Genomic DNA, 23,767 nt, shown 5'->3' with positions numbered 1-23,767 from the left:
TTGGTTCATGTAACTACTCAAGTGGGAAACATTTTAGGCAAGTTGTTTAGTGAATTTTTCATGTATGAATTAAAGAATATTAAAAAATTGATGTTAGGAGACCGGAGAGATTATTACTAGTTCAGCCAACAAATTAACAAGGACTTTCAAAGTATTATAGCTTTGTAAATTGAAAGAAGGAAAACTGGGCCTGGGCCAGGTAGCTCATTTGGTTAGAGTAACCTACCCCGATATGCCAAGGTTGTGGGTTCAATCTCCTATCAGGGCATATACAAGAATCAACCAATGAATGCATAAATAAGTAGAACAACAAATCAGTGTTTCTCTCTCTTTTTCCCTGCCTCTCTTTCCCCCTTTCCTCTCTCAAATCATATTTTTAAAAAATATATATATATTTTTAAATGTATTTTAATTTATTTCAGAGAGGAAGGGAGAGGGAGAGAGATAGAAACATCAATGATGAGAGAGAATCATTGATTGGCTGCCTCCTGCATGCCCCCTACTGGGGACCGAGCCTGAAACCTGGGCATGTGCCGCTGGCCAAAATCGAACCCTGGCCAGAATCAAACCCAGAACCATTCATTCTACAGGCTGATGCTCTATCGGCTGAGCCAAACTGGCTAAGGCCTCAAATCAATGTTTTTTAAAAAGTGAAAAAGATTTTGATTCTGTTCTTGGGAAGGTAGAGTAATTTGACAAGGATCCTGAAGCTGAGGTGTCAGTTCACTGACTAGTGAGCTAAAATTTCCTTGACAGATACTGTTTACTGCCTTTTTGGGTTAAAATAGATGGAGGTTTTCTAAGTTGGAATTGCTGGCTCTACTAGGGTCTGCAATTCTTTACTTCTGAGTTTGTACTGTTCTCTTTAAGTACCTTTACTTTGGCCCGGTTGGTGTTCAATGGTTGAGCGGTGACCCATGAACCAGGTCATGGTTTGATTCCCCGTCAGGGCACATGCCCGGGTGTGTGCTTGGTCCCCAGTAGGGGGCATGCAGGAGGCAGCCGATTGATGATTTTTTATCATCATTGATGTTTGTATCACTCCTCCCTTCTTCTCTGAAATCAATAAAAAAAATTTTTAAAGTACCTTTACTTTGGATATTGCTGATACTACCAGGGAGACAGTGCTTTCACATTAAAATCTTAGGCCCATCTAACTCCTTAGCATAGTTCATAATGTAATTAAAACTAAGAAACTAAAGATTTGAAGTTGGCAATTAATAATCCTATTCAGTAGCAGCTGCTGCTGCTGCTACTAGATTGAGTCATGGACAGATTTTGTTAGTGGGGAGGTGACATCTGGTACAACATAAATAAAAGAGTGCAAAGCATCAACCTCAGAAGTAGCAGATCCTACTTAACATGCTACCTACTTACCAACCCCCTTGGATGCCTCATAGGATTCTCAAGCCTAAAAGTATATTTACTGCCTGAACCTGTGTTTTCTCCCCTATTGTGCTGCTACCTCTAAGTAAATGGTACTGCCTTACATCCTGTTGAATAAACCCTTACTCTTAACTCTTCAGTCTTACCTTGTCTCGTGCTCCCTATTCATGATATCACCTATCACACAGGACTTTCCCTACACCTAAATTCCTCCTGCTCAGTGAACTCTTCTGGCTCTTGGCGTGGCTCAGCTCTTTCATCCTTTAAGTCTTATCTTTTTTGTTGTTAATCTCACTTGAGGATAGCTGCCTTCCATTGATTTTTAGAGATAGTGGAAGGGAAGGAAGGAGAAGGGGGAGAGAGAAACATCAATGAGAGAGGGACACATCGATTGGTTGCCTCCACACAGGTCGACTGGGGCTGGGGATTGAACCTACAACCCAGGTACGTGCCCTTGACTGGGAATCGAACCAGACCCTTTGGTGTGTGGGCTGATGCTCTAACCACTGAGACCGCCGGCCAGGGCAAGTCTTACCTTAAATGTCACCATAGAGAGGGCTTCCCCGACCAGTATAAGGAGGTCTCATTATCTTCTCTCATAGTTGGGTTCTTTTCTCACAACATTTATTATTTAACTAGAGGCCTGGTGCACGAAATTTGTGCACTTTGGGGGGGGGCATCTCTCAGCCCGGCCTGCGCCCTCTTGCAGTCTGGGAACCCTTGGGGGATGTCCGACTGACGGCTTAGGAGCGGGCCTAAGACATCCTTGGTGCTGCTGCAGAGGTGGGAGAGGTTCCCGCCACCACCACTGCACTTGCCAGCTGTGAGCCCAGCTTCTGGCTGAGCAGCACTCCCCCAGTGGGAGGGCGCTGACCACCAGGGGACAGCTCCTGGGTTGAGCATCTGCCCCCTGCTGGTCATCACACATCATAGCGAGCAGTTGAGTGGCCTTAGCATATTACGCTTTGATTGGTTGAATGGCCAACTGGACGACCGGACACTTAGCATATTAGGCTTTTATTATGTAGGATTACTAGAGTCTCAGTGCACGAATTTATGCACGGGTGGGGTCTGGACGGCCCAGGCTGATTGGACCAGGCTGACCAGGGGGAGGGGCCAAGGGTGGTTGGCCAGCTGGCCCCGCCCCCTGGTCCTGGTTGAATTCCAGTCAAACTCCTGGTCAGGGGACAATTTGCATATTAGCCTTTTATTATATAGGATAGGATTTGTAGTTATTTTAAACAAATACTTTTTTCTGTACCATTATATTTTAATTTCCACCGAGGGTAGACAGTGTTTAATTTGTTTTATTTATTTACTTATATATATTTTTATTGGTTTCATAGTGGAAGGGAGAGGGAAAGAGAGATAGAAACATCAATGATGAGAGAGAATCATTGATCGTCTGCCTCCTGCATGCCCATATGGGGGATCAAGCCCTCAACCCAGGCATGTGCCCTGACTGGAATTCGAACCTCGACCTCCTGGTTCATAGGTAGACAACCACTGAGGCAAGCTGACTGGGCTTGTTTTATATTTAGTTTATAGCCCAACACCTAGCACACAATAAATGTGGAATAAAACAGTGAATGTATGAAAGAATGAATGAAAAGGGTCCCTCATGCCTCACAGTCTTCTCTAAGAAGTGTTTGTAGTGAGAATGCCATTGATTTGGAATTTTACATCTCTCTATAGCCTATAGTGTCTTTTTTTCCCCCCACAGTTTCTTAAGAGGTGCTCAAAATGATGTCACGACAAATGATACTTTTCCCATCTGCTGCTTCAACCTTTTATTTTTTTCACACCCACACTTGCTATTGATATAGTCTTCTTGCTGGGAATAAAAGGTAAAGAATTCACAAATATCACCATCTAAGCACCAGTTTCAAATTAAACATCACCCTTCAGCTTGCAAAATAATTTCTTTACAAGTAAGCAAGTAAGCAGAAGAAACATGTCAGTTGTTCTTTCTTCCTGGAGAAATTGGCAGGATGACGGCATCCTATTCTCTGTGTTGAATTTGAGAGGGGGGGAAAAAAAGAAAAGCAGCCTTTTGCAACCCAAATCATGGAGGTAAAGCGTAGAGGAGGGATATCTGCATTTCAAGGTTATGGAAAGCAGTTGGATAAAAGAAGCAGAATTCCCCACCCCAGGAGACAACACAAATATTTGCCAAATCCTGAGTTTAGAATTTTTTCTTTTCGAGATGAATATAAAAGCACCTAAAAGTCAAGGAAAATGTTCTTCCTCGCATGAACCAGCAAAAGCGCTGGATTGGCCAGAAGCTGGCCCACCGCCCACCCGGCGCAAAGGCTGGCTTGCCGCAGAACGCTTCAGTCTGCCATCTCTGATCCTTCAGAAGTCGTGCTTCAACATTTTGGTCTTGTGTGTATCTGTGGATACATTAAAGTCCCTGTTTATTTTTTTTTCCATGGCCAGATTTCTTGAGCCCCTTTTCCTGATATTCCTGTTTCTTCTCACACAAAATCCTATATGATAAAAGCCTAATATGCTGTGTCCAACCGTTTGTTCAACCATTCGACTAGTCATTATGACGCATACTGACCACCAGAGGCAGACGCTCTGACCAGTAGGTTAGCTTGCTGATGGGTTCTGGCCAATCAGGACTGGGCAAGATGAGCCAGACACGCCCCGGAGCCCTCCCACGGTCCCTTCCCAGCCCCAGTTGTGCACCAGTGGGGTCCCTCAGCCTGGCCTGTGCCCTCTCACAGTCTGGAACCCTTTGGGGGATGTGGGAGACCTGGTTTCAGCCCGATCCCCACGGGCCAGGCTGAGGGACCCCACCAGTGCACAAATCCGTGCACCGGGCCTCTAGTATACTCATAAGTGCAGCATTAGTAAAGTATGATAAATATCCAAGATACTTACTGTACCAAAAACTTACCTATTTATTCTGCAAAATAGTTATTGAAAGTCTGCTATATGCCACCTACTTATATGCCAGGTTTTGTTGTAGGCATTTGAGTTATTACATATTAAGTAAAAATGAAAACTATCCTTGCCCTTTTGGAGCCTGCATTCTCATGGAAGATATAGACAATAAACAGTAAACACAAGGTATAAAAAAAATACTCTATTAAAAGGTGATATATGTTACAGAAAAAAACACACGAAATAAGGAATCTTTGGGAATATCTGAAGGGTGTATGATTTTATTAAAGTGGTGATTAGGAAAGGCTTTATTGAGAAGATAGTATTTGAGCAAGGACATATGGTAGTTGATAGTTAACTATGTAGATACTGGGGGAAGAACATTCTAGGCAGAGGAAACAACTAGTACCAAGACCTTAAAATGAGAGTGTCTTTCATAATTTGAGGAATAGAAAGAAAAGGAATAGCAAGAAAGTAAAAGGAAATGACAGAGAGGTAACTGGACTTTTGTAAGGACTTTGGCTTATACTTTGAGGGAAAATAGGGAGATATTGTAGGATTTTGAGCAGAGGGTTGATGTGATCTGAAAGTTTAAGGAAAGTTGCTGTGTTAAGAATAGACTGAGCAGGGAAACCAATTAGGAGAGTATTGCAATCATCTGTGTGAGATGTGGTAGCCTAAGTCAGGGTGGTAGCAGTGAGTGTGGTAAGAGATAATTACGTTCTGGATATATAGTTGACCCTTGAACAGCATGGGTCCCTTTATACATGGTGTTTTTTCAATAAATACATAGAGTTAAAAGTTATATGCAGGTTTTTGGCTGTGGCGGGGGGTGGGGATGGGAGGATGAGGGGAGGGCTTGCGTCCCTAACCCCTGTGTTCAAGGGTCAACTATTTGGAGATGAATCACTGAAGTCAATGGTAACTGAAGTTTTAGCCTGAGACCTGAAAGGATGGACTTACCATGAACAGATAACTGAGATGGGGAAGGCTAATAAATTGGGTGGTGGTGGTGAAAGCAGCTTACAAAAGAGCAGGTGTAGAATGATCTCATTTTTGTAAAATGAAAAATTTAGCCTGAAGACGTTGTTTTTTTTAAATCTGTAAATTGGCAAAAGTTGCTCACCTTTTAAGTGCTTAGCTCTGCTAATGTCAGAAATATTTTTCAGTGACCTGCTCAAGTAAGTTTCCCTCTGTCCAGCCATAAGTGGTTATGTTAATTGAAATGGAAATAATCTCTTGATAGGTAAAACTTTTAAAATTTTGTCATTGGGGTATAACATACAGTATATTAGGTGAGATATATTAAGTGAAACAGCTTCATGGAGTTTTGCATATGAGTACACTTGTGTAACTGTCATCCAGATAAGATACAAACATTTTCAGCAGCCCAGATTTCTTCATGTTCTTTTCCTAGCACCTCCACCATAGATTAGTTTTGGGTCAGCATAACTTTTATGATTAGCATACCTATAAGAAAAAGCAAGTCCAAGACTACAAACAGACTTGTACCTCTATCTACCTTGGAGGAATTTTGGAGAATAAATGTTGTGAAGGATATTGAACTCAACAGAAAGGTGCTACATAAAGGAGGAGTAATTTACCTTTATATCTAAAGTCATGTTGAAAAGCCAAAATAGTCACTACATTTGTACCCATGGTTTGTAATTATTGTAGATACAAAATGGCAATATTGTGCTTTCTATTAACAAATGCATAGTCATACTTTTTATTTTATGGAAAAATTCAGTTTTCAAATTTGGAGGAAAACAATATTTGTTGGATTATATTTTGTTTGCAATTCCAGATTTCCGGGGGAAAAGAATCAGCAGATACTGGCTTTATGTAATAAGAATCCTTGAAATGTTTTATAGGTGATGATGAGCAGTCTACACAGATGGCTGCAAGTTGGGAAGATGAGAAAGTGTCGGAAGCATCTTCAAACAGTTTTGTTGCTATTAAAATCGATACCAAAAGGTTTGCTTAATGTTTTAATCTTTTGGGTTTTTAAAAAAATATGCTTTTATTGATTTTTTAGAGAAAAGGAGAGGGATAGAGAGATAGAAACATTGATGAGAGAAACCTAATCGGCTGCCTTCTGCATGCCCTAATCTTTTGTTTTTAAAAAACATTTCAACTGTAGTCTTTGGTTGTGATTTATAGTGATGCTTTTAGAGTATAAGAATGTTGATTTTTATCTAAGGCATAGTATGGTCTTAAATTCTGATTGCTGTTTTCCAAATTCATCATTATGTCTTGCTGAAAACTTACGTTCTCCTAGTCTACTAAGCAGCAATACAAAAATACTGTGAGCCTCAGCTTCTAAGAACTTGGAAGTAACTGTAAATCATATATTGAATATCTCTGAAAGGTTTACTAATGTTTTGAATTCTGTTTTTGGGAATGGAGTTTAATTTTTTAAAATTTTTTTTTATTGATTTCAGAGAGGAAGAGGGAGAGAGAGAAACAAATTATGAGAGGAATCATTGATGGCTGCCTCCTGCATGGCCTCTACTGGGGATTGACCCTGCAACCTGGGCATGTGCCCTGACCGGGAATTAAACTATGACCTCCTGGTTCATACGTCGATGCTCAACCACTGAGCTACAACGGCTGGGTAGGGCTAGGCAGGAGATGTTTAATTTAATAGGAATAAGGACATTTATAGGTCCCTCATAGTACCTGCTATCCACAAGTCTTTTATTTAATACATCCCTTCTCCCCCCTTAAAAAATTTTTTTTAATTACAGAAAATTTCGAACATATTAAAAGTAACTGAAGAGTATAATAAAGCCCCATATACTCTCAACCACTTCAATAATTGTCAACTTTTGATCAGTCTTATTTCTTGTATCCCCTATCGATTTCCACTTATCCTATATAATTTTGAAACAAGTCTCAGTCATATCACTTCATCTATAAATATTTTAGTATGTCTCAGAAAGATAGGATTCTTAATTTTTTAAAAATATATTTTATTGATTTTTAACAGAGAGGAAGGGAGAGGGATAGAGAGTTAGAAACATCGATCAGCTGCCTCCTGCACACCCCCCACTGGGGATGTGCCCGCAACCAAGGTACATGCCCTTGACCGGAATCGAACCTGGGATCTTTCAGTCCACAGGCCGATGTTCTATCCACTGAGCCAAACCGGTTAGGGCAGGATTCTTAATTTTTTTAAAATATATTTTTATTGATTTTTTACAGAGAAGAAGGGAGAGGGATAGAGAGCCAGAAACATCGATGTGAGAGATCCATCAGCTGCCTCCTGCACGCCCTCCAGTGGGGATGTGCCCGCAACCAAGGTACATGCCCTTGACTGGAATCGAACCTGGGACCCTTCAGTCCGCAGGCCGACGCTCTATCCACTGAGCCAAACCGGTTCGGCGATTCTTAATTTTTTGATATAATTGGAATACTTCAAAAAGAAAATCATTTCTTAATATCAGATATCCACCCAGTGCTCAAATTTTCAATTATCTCATCAGAGTTACAGTTTTATTATTAATTTAATGTGTTACAGTTTGGTTTAGAACCCATCAAGTTTCACACATTGTCATGTATTGATATGTCTTAAGTCTCTTTTAGTATAGCAGCTTCCCATCTATATCTCTTTCTGTCTTTTTCTTTGCAATTTATTTTTTGAAAATACCATAGTTTCCTCCAGTATGGATTTTGTTGATTGCAGCCCTGTTGTGTCATTTAGTTTGTTCCTCTGTCCTCTATTCCTCTGACGTTGGATTCAGGTTGGATTTTTTTTTCCCCTACAAGATTACTTCATAGATGGTAGTATGTCTTCCATTAGATGCAGCTTACAAAAGAGCATAATGCCCTGTTATTTCTCTTTTATGTTGATAGCAGTAGCTATCAATTACTAGAAACATTAATTCATTAGCAATTGCAAAGTGATTTTGATATTAAGAATATCAGAATGAATAACGTTTGACAGTTACTATCAAAATTAAAATATTCAGAAATTTACCTCTAAGTTTAGAAACTTTTTATTTAAAAATTTCAGTATTAACAAACTGCATAAAGCAAATTATAGTGCAGTCTGTTTCACAATAGTTACTGAACTATATATTTATTGAGCTGTAATAGTTTTTTTTAAAAGAATCTATTATTTTAATGTATATTGTATCATTTATATTGTCCATTACCTTCCAGAAGCACCTTTTAGTGTCAGTAATGCAGGAAGAATGTAGGGCTTTATTGGGAATGTGGAAGAAGGAGGAATTTCAGAATTCTTGAGAATATATACAGGCTTATTTATCTACCATTTAAAAATATATATATATCTTTATTGATTTCAGAGAGGAAGGGAGAGGGAGAGAGAAAGAAACATCAGTGATGAGAGAATCATCAATAAGCTGCCTCCTGCATGCCCCCCACTGGGGATCAAGCCCACAACCCTGACCAGAATCGAACTGTGATCTCCTGGTTCATAAGTTGATGCTCAGCCACTGAGCCATGCCACTGGGCACCATTTTTCTTTTTATGATTGCATAACTAATCAGTTTTTATTGGTTGATATTTAGGTTGTTTTCAATTCTTTGTTATTACAGGTATAGTATTGTCGCTTGGACAAATAAGTGATAGGCATTAATATCTTGTTACAAGATACTGTATTTAGGTATACTTGTTGCTGAGGAAGCAACATGGCAGATAATAACTTGAGTTTTAGCCACCAGATCCAGCCACCAGTTTGTGGGTAGCAAGAGTAAGTTCTTTAATCTGAAAATTATAAAACAAAAAAGAAATTAGACTTATATTTTTCCCCTTCCAGCTGTTGGCTATGAAAGGAACTAGTAGTTTTAGAAAAATGCTTGTAATTGGTATAGTAAATATTTATAAAAGCAACTCAGTATTTGGGAAACATGCATTCATCTGGTAATTTTGTTTTGTTTTGTTTTTACAGTGAAGCCTGCCTACAATTTTCACAAATCTGTATCCTTTCAACGAAGAATTGGTTTTACATATTTGCTTGAGGATTTACCTTTTATTTTTGTTATTTCATGAAATTTATAAGTTACTCATTTTTATTTACAAACTCATGCCTTCTTGTTAACTAGAGGCCTGGTGCACAAATTCATGCACAGGTGGGGCCGGCTGGGGGTAGGGGGTGCAGGCGGTAGGTAGGCCAGCCAGCCCTGCCCCCTTGTCGAACTCCCAGTCAAACTCCCGGTCGAGGGGACAATTTGCATATTAGCCTTTTATTATATAGGATGGGAACTTTATATTACTAAGTGTCCTTTGAGAGTACATTGTAGCAAATAGAATCATAGGGAGTTTATTGCAAGCATCTAGAACAGCAGTTCTCAACCTGTGGGTCGCGACCCCTTTGGCAGTCGAACGACCCTTTCACAGGGATCGCCTAAGACCATCCTGCATATCAGATATTTACATTACGATTCATTACAGTAGCAACATTACAGTTATGAAGTAGCAACGAAAATATTTTTATGGTAGGGTCACAACATGAGGAACTGTATTTAAAGGGCCAGAAGGTTGAGAACCACTGCTCTAGAAAGTAGTATGGAGCAGTATGGATGGCATGTTAGAAGTAGTTGGCAAGAGGCAATATAAATGTAAAAATTATGATAAGGGGGAATGTAGTAGATATTCTCCACTCAGATACGTAATACAAATAAGTCATAAATCAATTCCCATGTCACATGCAGTAATTGAAATTATTTTGTAAACATGTTAGCTGATTATTTTGTGGAATTCACAAAGATCATTTGTTTTGCTTTGTTATCAGTAGTGTTTCATAAAATTATTCCCTTGTTTTCCATGAATTGTTAGACTTAATTAAACTGTACAGATCCTGTAGTGTGTGTTCCATCCAGTTTCTTTATTGGAGACAGTGGAATTCCTTTGGAAGTAATAGCAGGAAGTGTTTCTGCTGATGAACTTGTTACCAGAATTCACAAAGTCCGGCAGGTGAGAAGGAACATAATTGTTCTTTGTGTAAACATATGAAAATGATTAGCCAGGAACTTGACATTGGAATATTTTTGCAAGTGCTCTCTATATTCAGGGACCTGCCATGCCATTAAATTGGAAAGATAGTAAATACTCTCTTCCTGGACTGGTTTTGAAAATAGCATTATGAAGTACCTAATACTTAAGTGACTTTTTATTTCCTCTTCTCTCTTTTCCCCTCACCCAGCCCCATAATGCATATGACTCTTTGTTGCAAGAGAGTTTCTGTCACATTTAAGATATCTAACGGTATATTGCTTGACATGTTTTAAGGACCTTACTCAATATCTCATTTGTATCCACTCTGAGCAAATGACTAAGATAGCTTGTAACTTCTCCCCTTGAATTGTAATTTGAAGGAAAAGTAACATTTTACTTTTAAAATTTTTTTATGCTCTTGTCAGTTTATAGTAGAATTTCATAACATGATTATGTCATATTTAGGATTATATATATTAGATTTATCTACTTAGAAAGTATATACTTTGACTCGCTCTTATTTTGGTCTCATCTGCCATGGTAAATCTAGATTCTTATCTGTTAAATTTCAATGTGTTTTCTTTCTAGATGCACTCATTAAAAGGTGAAACATCAGAGGCAAGTGGCAACCAGTCAGAAAGTTCACTCTCTACTCCATCCACCTCATTTGAACCTAACAATACTTCTGAAAACACTCAGTCAAGAAATGTAGAACTTTGTGAGGCATCACCCACTTCTGATACCGCAACAGGTAATTTTCAGTGTACTTTCTGATACAGTAGAAGTACTCTTTCACTTCATTTTATTTTTTTATTTTTTTTTCTTTCACTTCATTTTAATTTTTTAAAATTGATTTCAGAGAGGAAGGGAAAGCGAGAGAGAGAAACATCAATTTTTGTTAATCCTCACCTGAGAGTCATTGATCTGCTGCCTCCTGCATTCCCCCCAGTGGGGGTTGAGCCTGCAACATGGGCATGTGCTCTTGACTGGAATCAGACTGGGATCCTTCAGTCCGCAGACTGACGCTCTATTCACTGAGCCAAACCAGCTAGGGCTCCTTCACTTCATTTTAAAAGCCTTAGATTAATATCCTTAAAAATAAAAACATTGCCCCCCCCCCCTCACATTCATCTAACTTAAAATTTAAGGGTTGTCTTAAATACATATGTTTGTCATTTAATGGCAGAAGAGGATAAAGTCAGTGAATAAGCCCTTCAAACTCAAATAGGCCACAGTCCAGAATAGTTGATTTGTAATTTCTGCTACTGTGCTGTGGTTCAGGGACTGTCATTATGACACTCAGCTACTTTTGTTTGTTAGTTTGTTTTAAATATATACTTTTATTGATTTCAGAGAGAGGAAGTGAAAGGGAGAGAGAAATAGAAACATAAATAAAGAGACAGAATCATTGATCGGCTGCCTCCTGCAAGCCCCCTACTGGGGATCGAGCCCACACCTTGGGTAGGTGCCCAGACCAGGAATCGAACCATGACCTGGTTCATAGGTCAACACACTCAACTATTGAGCTACACCGACAGGCGACACTCAGCTATTTTATAAATTTCTTTCCAGCCAGAGGATTTTGAAAGGTCCAAATGAGCTAATGTATTTGGAATTGTCTTTATAATTGATAAAATGCAATACATATTTAAGAAAATAATATTGGTATTTTTAAAATTAGAAGCCTATATAATAAAAGAGAAACATGCAAATTAACCATCCCTCTGCTACGCTCAAGCCACACCCACAAGCCAGTCCGAGTGACTATGCAAATTAACCTGACAAAGATGGTGGTTAATTTGCATACGTAGGTGTCAAGCGCCCCAGGAGGCGACGGTGGCTGCGGCCACGGGCTCCTGGGACCATTGCCGGCCCAGGAGACGAGGCCTGCTGCGCCAAACCATGCCCTCAGGCTCCTTTGCCAGCCCCGGGAGGCGAGGCTGTAGCCACGCCCGCCGGCTTCCGGGACTTTCGCCAGTCAGGGAACCGAGGCCACCCGCGCCTAGCCACGCCCGCGGGCTCCTGGGACCTTGCCATCGGAGAGCGGGAGGTTTGGAGGACTTGGCAGAGCAGGAGACCACTGGACATAGAGCAGAGTGAGAGAGGGCGGCTTGGGGGGTGTGGCTCCCTCTGTCACCCCAGCTTCCTCATCACAGCTGTAGAAACTGACAGCAGGGAGGAGGAAGTCCCATCCCCACAGAATCAGCCAGAATCAGCCATTGGTCAGACAGCTCTCAGCGGCCTGACAGCCAGGACTCTCATTCACCTGAATCTCAGACCGTGACAGTAGAGAGGCGGGACTATGTCTAAAGAACAACTGTTGTTACAACGTAGCTCTGCAGCCAAAAGATGCCAGCGTTATCGACAGAAAATGTCTGCAGAGCAGCATGTGTCTGATCCTGAAAGAAGACGGTGCCTGCGACAGGATGTATCTGAACACCAGCTACTGGAAAAACGTTGCTCTGATGCCAAAAAACACTAGCGTTATCGACAGAAAATGTCTAAAGACCAACGTGTCTTTGAAGTTGAAAGAAGGCGGTGGCGTCGACAGATTATGTCTAGAGAACAGTCATCAACAAGTACTACCAATACCGGTAGGAACTGCCTTCTCAGCGAAAATGGAGTACATAAGTATGCAATTCTCAAACATGGTCGTGGTGGAATGACTGTTCGATGTGAATTTTGCCTCTCACTAAATTTCTCTGATGAAAAACCATCCGATGGGAAATTTACTCGATGTTGTAGCAAAGGGAAAGTCTGTCCAAATAATATACATTTTCCAGATTACCCGGCATATTTAAAAAGATTAATGACAAACGAAGATTCTGACAGTAAAAATTTCATGGAAAATATTCGTTCCATAAATAGTTCTTTTGCTTCCATGAGTGCAAATACTGCATCGCCATCAGTTTATGGGCCATACTGTTTTAGAATACATGGATAAGTTTATTATCGTATTGGAACTTTACATCCTTCGGATGGTGTTTCTCAGAAGTTTGCTCAACTCTATATTTTGGATACAGCCGAAGCTACAAGTAAAAGATTAGCAATGCCAGAAAACCAGAGCTGCTCAGAAAGACTCATGATCAACATCAACAACCTCATGCATGAAATAAGTAAATTAACAAAATCATACAAGATGCTACATGAGGTAGAAAAGGAAGCCCAATCTGAAGCAGCAGCAGAAGGTATTGCTCCCACAGAAGTAACAATGGCAATTAAATAGGAGCGTAACAGTGACCCAGGTAGATATAATTCTCCCCGTGTAACCGAGGTTGCTGTCATATTCAGAAAGGAAGATGGCGAACCTCCTTTTTTGAAAGGGACTTGCTCATTCATTGTAAACCAGATCCCAATAATCCAAATGCCACTAAAATGGAACACATCAATATCCTGTTTCCTACATTAGATGCAATGACATATCCTATTCTTTTTCCACACGGTGAAAAAGGCTGGGGAACAAATATTGCATTAAGACTCAAAGACAACTGTAATCGACAATAATACTAGACAAAATGTAAGGACACAAGTCACACAAATGCAGTATTATGGATTTCATCTCTCTGTGCGGGACATGCTCAACCCTATTTTAAATGCAGGAAAGTTAACAGTTTATCATGGATTCATATTAAAAAATGGAGGCCAATCGGATAAATTTCATGAAAGCAAACCAATCTAAGTTGAGAGTTGAAAAATATAGTGGTTTGATGGATTATCTCAAATCTAGATCTGAAAATGACAATGTGCCGATTGGTAAAATGATAATACTTCCATCATCTTCTTAGGGTAGTCCCAGAAATATGCAGCAGCAATATCAGGATGCTATGGCAATTGTAACAAAGTGTGGCAAGCCCAATTTATTCATAACCATGACATGCAACCCCAAATGGGCAGATATTGCTAACAATTTACAACACTGGCAAAAAGTTGAAAACAGACCTGACTTGGTAGCCAGAGGTGGGTTTTTTTTGTTTTTTGTTTTTTTTCTAATTGATTTTTTATAGAGAGGAAGGGAGAGGGATAGAGAGTTAGAAACATCAATGAGAGAGAAACATCGTTTAGCTGCCTCTTGCACACCCCCTACTGGGGATGTGCCCGCAACCAAGGTACATGCCCTGACCGAATCTAACCTGGGACCCTTGAGTTCACAGGCTGACGCTCTATCCACTGAGCCAAACTGGTCAGGGCAGTAGCCAGAGTTTTTAATATTAAGCTGAATGCTCTTTTAAATGATAATCTGTAAAGTCCATTTATTTGGCAAAGTAATAACTAAAATTCATGTCATTGAATTTCAGAAACGCGGACTGCCTCACGCTCACATATTAGTGATATTAGATAGTGAGTCCAAATTACATTCCTCTAATTAATTCCCTTTCAATGGGCTAGTGAAAAGATAACTGTAAAATAGAGCTTACAGAAATAAGAGGTACAGTTGAAGAGGGGTTGATAGAAAAGGCAAAGAAAAAAATTGTTTATTGATTTCAGCAAGGAAGGGAGAGGGAGAGAGAGATAAAAACATCAATGATGAGAGAGAATCATTCAGCAGCTGCCTCCTGCATGCCCCACACTGGGGATCAAGCTCACAACCCGGTCATATGCCACGGCTGGGAATCGAATTGTGACCTCCTGGTTCATAAGTCTACGCTCAATCACTGAGCCACACTGGCTGGGCAAGGCAAAATAAATTTTATTCTGTGCATTAGGGTTGTGGTCAGAGTTGTTTGGTGTAATAGCAGCTTTGTAGTTAGATAAACCAAGAAGTTAGAACATAGTACCCTAAAAGATGATCCTGGATAATCTATCAAGCCTCTATTTGAATACATTTAATGACAGGAAGCTCATTATTTCACCTGGGAAGGCTAGTCTATTGTTGAAACCCTAGTTTTTATTAATTTTAATTTTGTTTCTTTATTTTTCGTTAATCTTCACCTGAGGATATTTTTTCATTGATTTTTAGAGAGGGTGGAAGGAAGGGGGTGGGGGAAAAAGAGAGAGAGAGAGAGAGAGAGAGAGAGAAAGAAACATCGATTGGTTGCCTCCCACATGTGCCCCAATTGGGCCTGGGATCAAGCCTGTAACCGAGGTACATGCCTCTGACTGGAATCGAACCCGGGACCCTTTAGTCGAGGGCCAACTGAACCAAACTAGCTAGGGCTTATTTTAATTTTAAAAATATAAAAATTTCTCGCTCAAGGATATGTTTATTGATTTTAGAGAGAGGAAGGGAGAGAGAGAAGGGAAGAGAGAAATATTGATGTGAAAGAGAAACATCGATCAGTTGCCTCCCACATGCACCCAGACCAGGGATGGAATCTGTAACTTGGGTATGTGCCCTGACCAGAAATTGAACCTGCAGCCTTTTGGTATATGGGACTTCGCCCCAGCCCACTTAGCCACACCAGCCAGGGCAAAGCCCTAGATTTTAGAAAAATTCTTCTAATGTTGAGCTGAAATTTGATGCCATATAATTTTCCATTAACTTTAGTGCTACTAATGGAGTTACACATAACAGGTTTTTGAATATTTGAGGGAAAATTATCAGGTTCCTTCTTAGTAGTCTAATTTTAAGGTTTTACATGCATAGATCACTCACATTCTGGATGCAGATAGGACTGAGGGACTCTATTATGATTGTAATCCATTTAGGTGTACAGCAGAATAGCTATGTTTTACATTTACCTGAATATCATTTACAAAATTTTTCATTCTCTTTTGGACATAACCAAAAGGCGTTATGTCCAAATAAATTCAGAAGTTGAAAATATAAGTTAAAAATGCATTTAATATGCATAACCTACAAAGCAACATAGCATAGCCTACTTGAATGTGCTCAGAACACAGTATCAAAAAACACTGGCAACACAGTACACTGTAGAGTATCTATTGTTTACCCTTGTGATTGCATGTCTAACTGGGAGCTGTGACTGGCATGGGATGCATTTGGCAGTGTGTTGATAAATATTTAACAAAAGGCCTTTGAGGGAAAAAAAGCCCTATTTGTAGTGTTTGCTAATTTTCAAGGTGTAATTACTCCTACTGTGGCTGATTTAGCTACCTAGGTGAATGCAGAGGTAGGATGAAACATACCATCTGCTCTACTTAGTAATTCTAGTATTTCCACTATGGCTAAAACAAACACTATGTTCCAGTCTTTGTAAAAGTCTAAACGTTTTACTTGTATTAAAATGTTTCTCAAAACAACTCTACAAGGTTACTGTCTCCATTTTACAGATTAGGAGGTACAGAGAGATTAGGTAACTTACTGAAGTGCCAGGATAGGACTTGAACCCAGACTTTGTTGCTCCATAGTCCTTGCTTTTTCAAAGATCAAAATGGAAGAAGCACCTGGCGGGTCTGGCTCAGTGGTTGAGTGTCTACCCATGAACCAAGAGGTCCCCAGTTCCATTCCCAGTCAGGGCACATGCCTGGGTTGCAGTTCATTTCCCAGTGTGGGGGGTGCAGGAGGCAGCCGATTGATAGGTCTCTCATCGATGTTTCTATTTCTCTATACCTCTCACTTCCTCTCTCTCTAAAATCAGTAAAAACTTTTTAAAAAAAAAATTTCTAAGAAAAAGAAGTTATCGCCTGGCTGGCATGGCTCAGTGGTAGAGCATCGACCTATGAACCAGGAGGTCAAGGTTCGATTCCTGGTCAGGGCACATGCCCGGGTTGTGGGCTCAATCCCCATGGTGTGGCATGCAGGAAGCAACTGACCAATGATTCTCTCTCTCCATTGATATTTCTATCTCTTTTTCCCTCTCCTTTCCTCTCTGAAATCAATAAAAATATATTTTAAAAAAGGTTATCAAGTTGGTGGAAATGGTAGAGGTTCTAAAAGGAAGTGCCAGACTATAACTATCCTCTGCAACAGGCCAGGACAAAATTCTGTTCTTCAGGAAATTCTTAAAAGAATATTAGTATCTAGAGACATAAAAAAGCTTCTCAAAATACCAACGGCATACTTCACAGATCTAGAACGAACTCTCCAAAAATTCATCTGGAATAAAAAAAGACCCCGAATAGCTGCAGCAATCCTGAGAAAGAACAAAGTAGGTGGGATCTCAATACCAGATATCAAGCTGTATTACAAAGCCACTGTTCTCAAAACTGCCTGGTACTGGCACAAGAACAGACATATAGATCAATGGAATAGAATAGAGACCCCAGAAATCGGCCCGAACCAATATGCTCAATTAATTTTTGACAAAGGAGGCAAGAACATACAATGGAGCCAAGATAGTCTCTTCAATAAATGGTGTTGGGAAAATTGGACAGATATATGCAAGAAAATGAAACTAGACCACCAACTTACACCATACACAAAAATAAACTCAAAAAAGCTTCTCTAAGGAATAATTTTGGTATACATTTTGGCATCCATTGGGCCAGTGTAAATCTAGAGCAATAACCAGGATTGAACTTGGCCTTTAGAGCATCACTGTTGAATATCGTAGGCCCAGCCACATGTGGCTATTTTAATTAAAATTAAATACAATTAAAAATTTAGACCTTCAGTTGCATTAGTCTTATTTCAAATGTTCATTAGCCACATGTGGCTAGTGGCTACTGTGCTGGACACCATAGATATTGGACAACATTGCTCTAGAGCAGCAGTTCTCAACCTTTCAGTTGCGACCCCTTTGGGAGTCGAACGACTTTTTCCCAGGGGTCGCCTAAGACCATTGGAAAACACATATATTATTACATATTGTTTTTGTGATTAATCACTATGCTTTAATTATGTTCAATTTGTAACAATGAAAATACATCCTGCATGTCAGATATTTACATTACGATTCATAACAGTAGCAAAATTACAATTATGAAGTAGCAATGAAAATAATTTTATGGTTGGGGGTCACCACAACATGAGGAACTGTATTAAAGGGTCGCGGCATTAGGAAGGTTGAGAACCACTCCTCTGGAGTGAAGCCTATCCATGTCCAGGCAGGCATACTTTATTTTTGTTATATCCCCTCATGCCAGATTAATATTTCTTCATGTTTTACCTCTAACTTTTACCTTGGTAACGTCAACTGGGTAACTGCCTTATTTCCTTATTTATATACTATGAGAGGCCCAGTGCACAAAATTCGTGCACTGGGGGCGGGGGGGGGGGGTGTCCCCCTCAGCCTGGCCTGTGCCTTCTTGCAGTCCAGGAACCATCAGGGTATGTCTCCACCACCACCGCTGCGCTCGCCAGCCCAGCTTCTGGCTGTGCAGCACCCCCCCTGCTGGTCAATGCGCATCAGAGCAACCGGTGGTTCCACCGTTTGGTTGATTTGCATATTAGCCTTTTATTATGTAGGATTGTATTCAGATCCATACTTAATTAGTAATAGTTCATTTTTTATCTCCTGCTCCATTCTTAGAGAAAATATGTAATGTTTAAGAAACCAGATTAACAAATGTTGTAACTAAAAAAGTGTATTATCTTTTAAAAATTGGCATTAAATGAAATATTTTTCTTCTTTATATTTAATAAATAAGGAGGAGAAAAATCAGACCATGCCACTTCATCTCAGGAGCCTAGAGGATGTTCAAATCCAAGACCCTCAGAGGACCTCACTGTCAAAGTGGAAAGGTTTGCTTTTATTTTTGCAAATAGTAGTTTATTAAAAAGACAGTGGTTTTCAGTTATTTCCTTAATTTGAGAAAAAGCTAAAATTGTACAAATGAAGTGTAAGAATTCTGGGTTGACAACTTTTTATTATCTGACCTACTTGTTTGTATCTGTAAAGATCAATTCTGGAAGTAAAGTTCTTCTGTATCTCTGAAGTCATCAGTCAGCTTTAGGTCTGATCATTAAAAGAATCATTTTTTATTTGCATTTTGTGGGGGGTTTTGTTTGTTTTGTTTTTTATTAATCCTCACCTGAGGATATTTTTTCCATTGATTTTTTTTTTTTTTTAGACAGAGTGGAAGGGATAGGGAAAGAGAGAGAGAAAGATAGATAGATACCAATTGGTTGCTTCCCACACATGCCCCACCCAGGGCTGGGGATCCAGCCTGCAACTGAGGTGTGTGCCCTTGACTGGAATTGAACCTGGGACTCTTCAGTCCATGGGCTGACACTCTAACCACTGAGCAAACCAGCTAGGGCTTCACTGTCATTTTGTAACGGAAGGTTTCCATCTGTCACTTCTGCCTTTCTCTCTCTATGCCATAGAATAATAAGTTCCAGATGGGCAAGAATTTCTGCTAATTTTATGACTGTATACTGAGCCTGGGTTCTGCATAAGTGGGTGTCTACTAAATGTCATGTGTTATTGGTTGGTCTCATAATCAGATACAAATGTCTGGCTTGTGGTTTCTAGTTTAATACTTTTCAGTGATTTAGTAAAAGTAAATCATAGTCTTTTATACTATGATTCTTTTTTTTTTTTACTTAATGTATTTTTTTATTATTTTATTAAATCTTTATTGTTCAGATTATTACATTTGTTCCTCTTTTTCCCCCCCCATAACTCCCTTCCTTCCAGTTCCCACCCCACCCTCCGCCCTCACTCCCCACCCACTGTCCTCATCCATAGGTGCATGATTTTTGTCCAGTCTCTTCCCGCATCTCCCACACCCTTTCCCCCCCAAGAATAGTCAGTCCATTCCCTTTCTATGTCCCTGATTCTATTATAATCAACAGTTCATTCTGTTCATCAGATTATTTATTCACTTGATTCTTAGATTCACTTGTTGATAGATGCATATTTGTTGTTCATAATTTGTATCTTTACCTTTTTCTTCTTTTTCCTCCTCTTAAAGGATACCTTTCAGCATTTCATATAATACTGGTTTGGTGGTGATGAACTCCTTTAGCTTTTCCTTATTTGTGAAGCTCTTTATCTGACCTTCAGTTCTGAATGATAGCTTTGCTGGATAAAGTAATCTTGGTTGTAGGTTCTTGGCATTCATCACTTTGAATATTTCTTGCCACTCCCTTCTGGCCTGCAAAGTTTCTGTTGAGAAATCAGCTGACAGTCGTATGGGTACTCCCTTGTAGGTAACTGAGTTGATTTCTCTTGCTGCTTTTAAGATTCTCTCTTTGTCTTTTGCTCTTGGCATTTTAATTATGATGTGTCTTGGTGTAGTCCTCTTTGGATTCCTTTTGTTTGGGGTTCTCTGCGCTTCCTGGACTTGGAAGTCTAGTTCTTTCACCAGGAAGGGGAAGTTTTCTGTCATTATTTCTTCAAATAGGTTTTCAGTATCTTGCTGTCTCTCATCTTCTGGCACCCCTATAATTCTGATGTTGGTACGCTTGAAGCTGTCCCAGAGGCTCCTTACACTATCTTCGTATTTTCGGATTTTTTTTCATTTTGCTTTTCCGGTTGGGTGTTTTTTGCTTCTTCGCGTTTCAAATCTTTGACTTGATTCTTGCGCTCCTCTGGTCTGCTGTTGGGAGTGTGTATATTATTCTTTATTTCAGTCCGTGTATGCTTAATTTCTAGTTGGTTCTTTATCACAACATCGAGGATCTCATTAGATTTCTTGTAGATCTCAATAAGTTTATCGGCGGCTTCTAGACAGTACTTGAGGGACCTTAAAAGTGTGGTTCTGAACTCAATATCCTCCATTGACAATTTTGTCCTGTTTCTTTGTCTTCGCATTTTTTATGCTTTCTTGGTGCACCCCTTAGTGGTCTTTGTGCGCAGTCTTGTTGTAGTTAAGCCTTGATTGTTGTAGTTAATACTAGGGGGATTTGACCTCCAGACCAACTGGCTATGAGAATCAGCTGTGTCTGCAGTGGGAAAACTTCTGTCCTCTGGGGAGGTGCTAATCTAGCTTTTGCCTGAGGCTATCCGGCAAATGGCTCTGTTCGGGGCTTGGGCTGGGCGGGTCGCACGGGGTCAACAGGGCGGGCGGAAGGAGCAGTTATGGCTGCTCTCAGTCCCGTCCCCAGAGGCTCTGCCTCTCAGAGTCCCAGCATCCGCTGCAAACCTCGGAGAGAAAGCTGCCCTCGAGTTCCGACCGATGCCAGACAGTCCCGCTTCTCCCGTTTGAGTCTGGGTCCCTAGAGACTCGCCCAGAACTGGAGCTCAGAATCTGAGACTCCCTCCCGATTGACAACGACAACCGCGCCCTCAGCCACCAGCCCACTCCACGCGTACCTCCGCACCTTTGTATTTTCCGCACTGCGCCTCCTCTGAGTCTTGGCATGCTGTTCTCCTTCCTCTAGTTGAAGAATTTCCCCTCAGCCAGCCTTCCTGTGGTTCTGGGTGACGTCCGTTCCATCTTTTAGTTGTATTTTTGAAGTGGTTGTGCGAGGCAGCGAACTCCGGTGTTTACCTATGCTGCCATCTTGGTTTCTCCATACTATGATTCTATTTTTTTTTTAAATATTTTATTGATTTTTTACAGAGAGGAAGGGAGAGGGATAGAGAGTTAGAAACATCGATGAGAGAGAAGCATCGATCAGCTGCCTCCTGCACACTCCCCACTGGGGATGTGCCCGCAACCAAGGTACATGCCCTTGACCGGAATCGAACCCGGGACTTTCCAGTCCCCAAGCCGACACTCTATCCACTGAGCCAAACCGGCCAGGGCCATACTATGATTCTTAAAGGTTATATGAGTTAATGGTAAACAGATAAGCAGGATATTTTTTTAATCCTGACTTAAAACCACTTAGTGTTATATGAACATTAAGAAAAATTTCTTAGCCGGTTTGGCTTAGTGGACAGAGCGTCAGTCTTCAGACTGAAGGGTCCCAGGTTCGATTCCAGTCAAGGGCACATGCCTGGGTTGTGGGTTCAATCCCCAGTGGGCGGTGTGCAGGAAGCAGCCGATGAATGATTCTCTCTCATCATTGATGGCTCTATCTCTCCCTCTGAAATCAATAAAATATATTCAAAATAAATAAATTAATTAAATAAACATATATTTTTTAAAAATCAGCTTAATTGCAGAAAAACCTAGATTGTGATTGGTTTTCTTGTTTTTTTATTTTATTGATTTTTTTTACAGAGAGGAAGGGAGAGGGATAGAGAGTTAGAAACATCGATGAGAGAGAAACATGGATCAGCTGCCTCCTGCACACCCCCTACTGGGGATGTGCCCGCAACCAAGGTACATGCCCTTGACCGGAATCGAACCTGAGACCCTTCAGTCCACAGGCCAACGCTCTATCCACTGAGCCAAACCAGTTAGGGCCTAATTGTACTTGAAAGAGTTGGGCATGGTCAGGACCTTGATTGAAAAGCAGGATAGATCCTCACAGTGGTGAGAAGTGGTGGAAGGCTGGAGGAGCAGCAGCAGGAAACTGAAGTTCCCAAGGAATCATCCTCTTTTGTTTCCTTCTGTTTTGCTAACACCAAACCCACCACTGGGAACTCTTACTTGGACCACTTGGAGTGAAATGGAAAATCAAAAATTAAGAAAGGATTTGGAGACTTGGTGGGAATGAGAAGAAATACGACAGGTGGCCCTTTATTGTGGGGTTTGGTCAGGTGCTATTTAATTCAGTGGGAAAGTGGTCTTGATTTTTAAAAATTTTTAATTATAGTTGACATACAATAATAGTTTCAGATGTGCAACAGTGATTAAACATTATGTACAAAGTGATTACTCTGATAAATCTAGTACCCACCTGGCACCATATATAGTTATTATAATATTATTGACTATATCCCCTTTGTTGTACTTCACATCCCCATGACTATTTTTATAATTGGCAGTTTGTACTATTTAATCCCTTTCACCTTTTTCATCCATCCCCTCAATCCACTCCTATTATTTCTGTTATTTTGGGAAAGATAATATATAGTACCATCAGTTCTAACCTTTTATTTGGGAAGGTTTCACCCTCAAAGAGTTTAAAGAATAGTATAACAACCACCATTTGGTGATTCATTTGAAAGTTTCAGATATTTCATTTCACTCTTAATGCTTGAGTGTGTATCTCCTAATAATTAAAAATTGGCTGAGTTTCTGTTGTCTCTGAGCAGGGCCTCCAGCCTAGTTTGGAGACTGGGGTCTACACCCACCAACCCATGCTCTGCCCCATCCCTCAGGTCAATTAAAAAACACACAAAATAACACAGTTGAGCCTGGTGATTGTGGTTCAGTGGTTGAACAAGGAGGTCGGTCACAGTTCGATTCCTGGTCAGGGTACATACCCGGTTTATGGGCTTGTTCCCCAGTAGGGAGTGGTGCGAGGAGGCGGCATAGCTCTCTCTCATCATTGATGTTTCTGTCTGTGTCTCCCTCTCCCGTCCTCTCTGAAATCAATATAAATATATTTTTTTAAAAAACCATTTGAGTAGTAGATTCCCAGATTGCAAAAGTGATGAAATAGTTCATTTGTCATTGAGTAAGATACAGTAAGCTTTTCAACCAAATTAGAACAAAATTGCATCTGCGAGTGATAATATAATGAAAGAATAAAGACATTTTCACATTTTAGTACAATACCATTACCATGCTAAAGAAATTGTAAATTATATTATCTAATATTCGATCATATACATATTTCTGCAGTTATCCTAATAATGTCTTTTATAACTTTTTTTCTCAATTCAAGATCCACATTCAA

General features: G+C 40.2%; 1 protein-coding gene across 2 annotated transcripts in view; it reads left to right on the top strand.

Moving 5' to 3' along the window:
• Positions 1–23,767, top strand: part of UBXN4 (UBX domain protein 4) — a 42,773-nt gene that overhangs the window by 2,715 nt on the left and 16,291 nt on the right. For both annotated transcript variants that reach the window (XM_006100436.3, XM_023764013.1), the window contains 5 exons: positions 6,153–6,255; positions 9,197–9,225; positions 10,103–10,221; positions 10,831–10,993; positions 18,733–18,826. In XM_006100436.3, coding sequence (XP_006100498.2) covers positions 6,153–6,255; positions 9,197–9,225; positions 10,103–10,221; positions 10,831–10,993; positions 18,733–18,826 — 508 coding nt within the window. The remainder of the gene's footprint in view (positions 1–6,152; positions 6,256–9,196; positions 9,226–10,102; positions 10,222–10,830; positions 10,994–18,732; positions 18,827–23,767) is intronic.

Source organism: Myotis lucifugus, unplaced genomic scaffold (assembly GCF_000147115.1).
Source record: "Myotis lucifugus unplaced genomic scaffold, Myoluc2.0 scaffold_312, whole genome shotgun sequence".
NCBI lineage: Eukaryota > Metazoa > Chordata > Mammalia > Chiroptera > Vespertilionidae > Myotis > Myotis lucifugus.
This window is presented reverse-complemented; position numbering and strand designations above follow the sequence as displayed.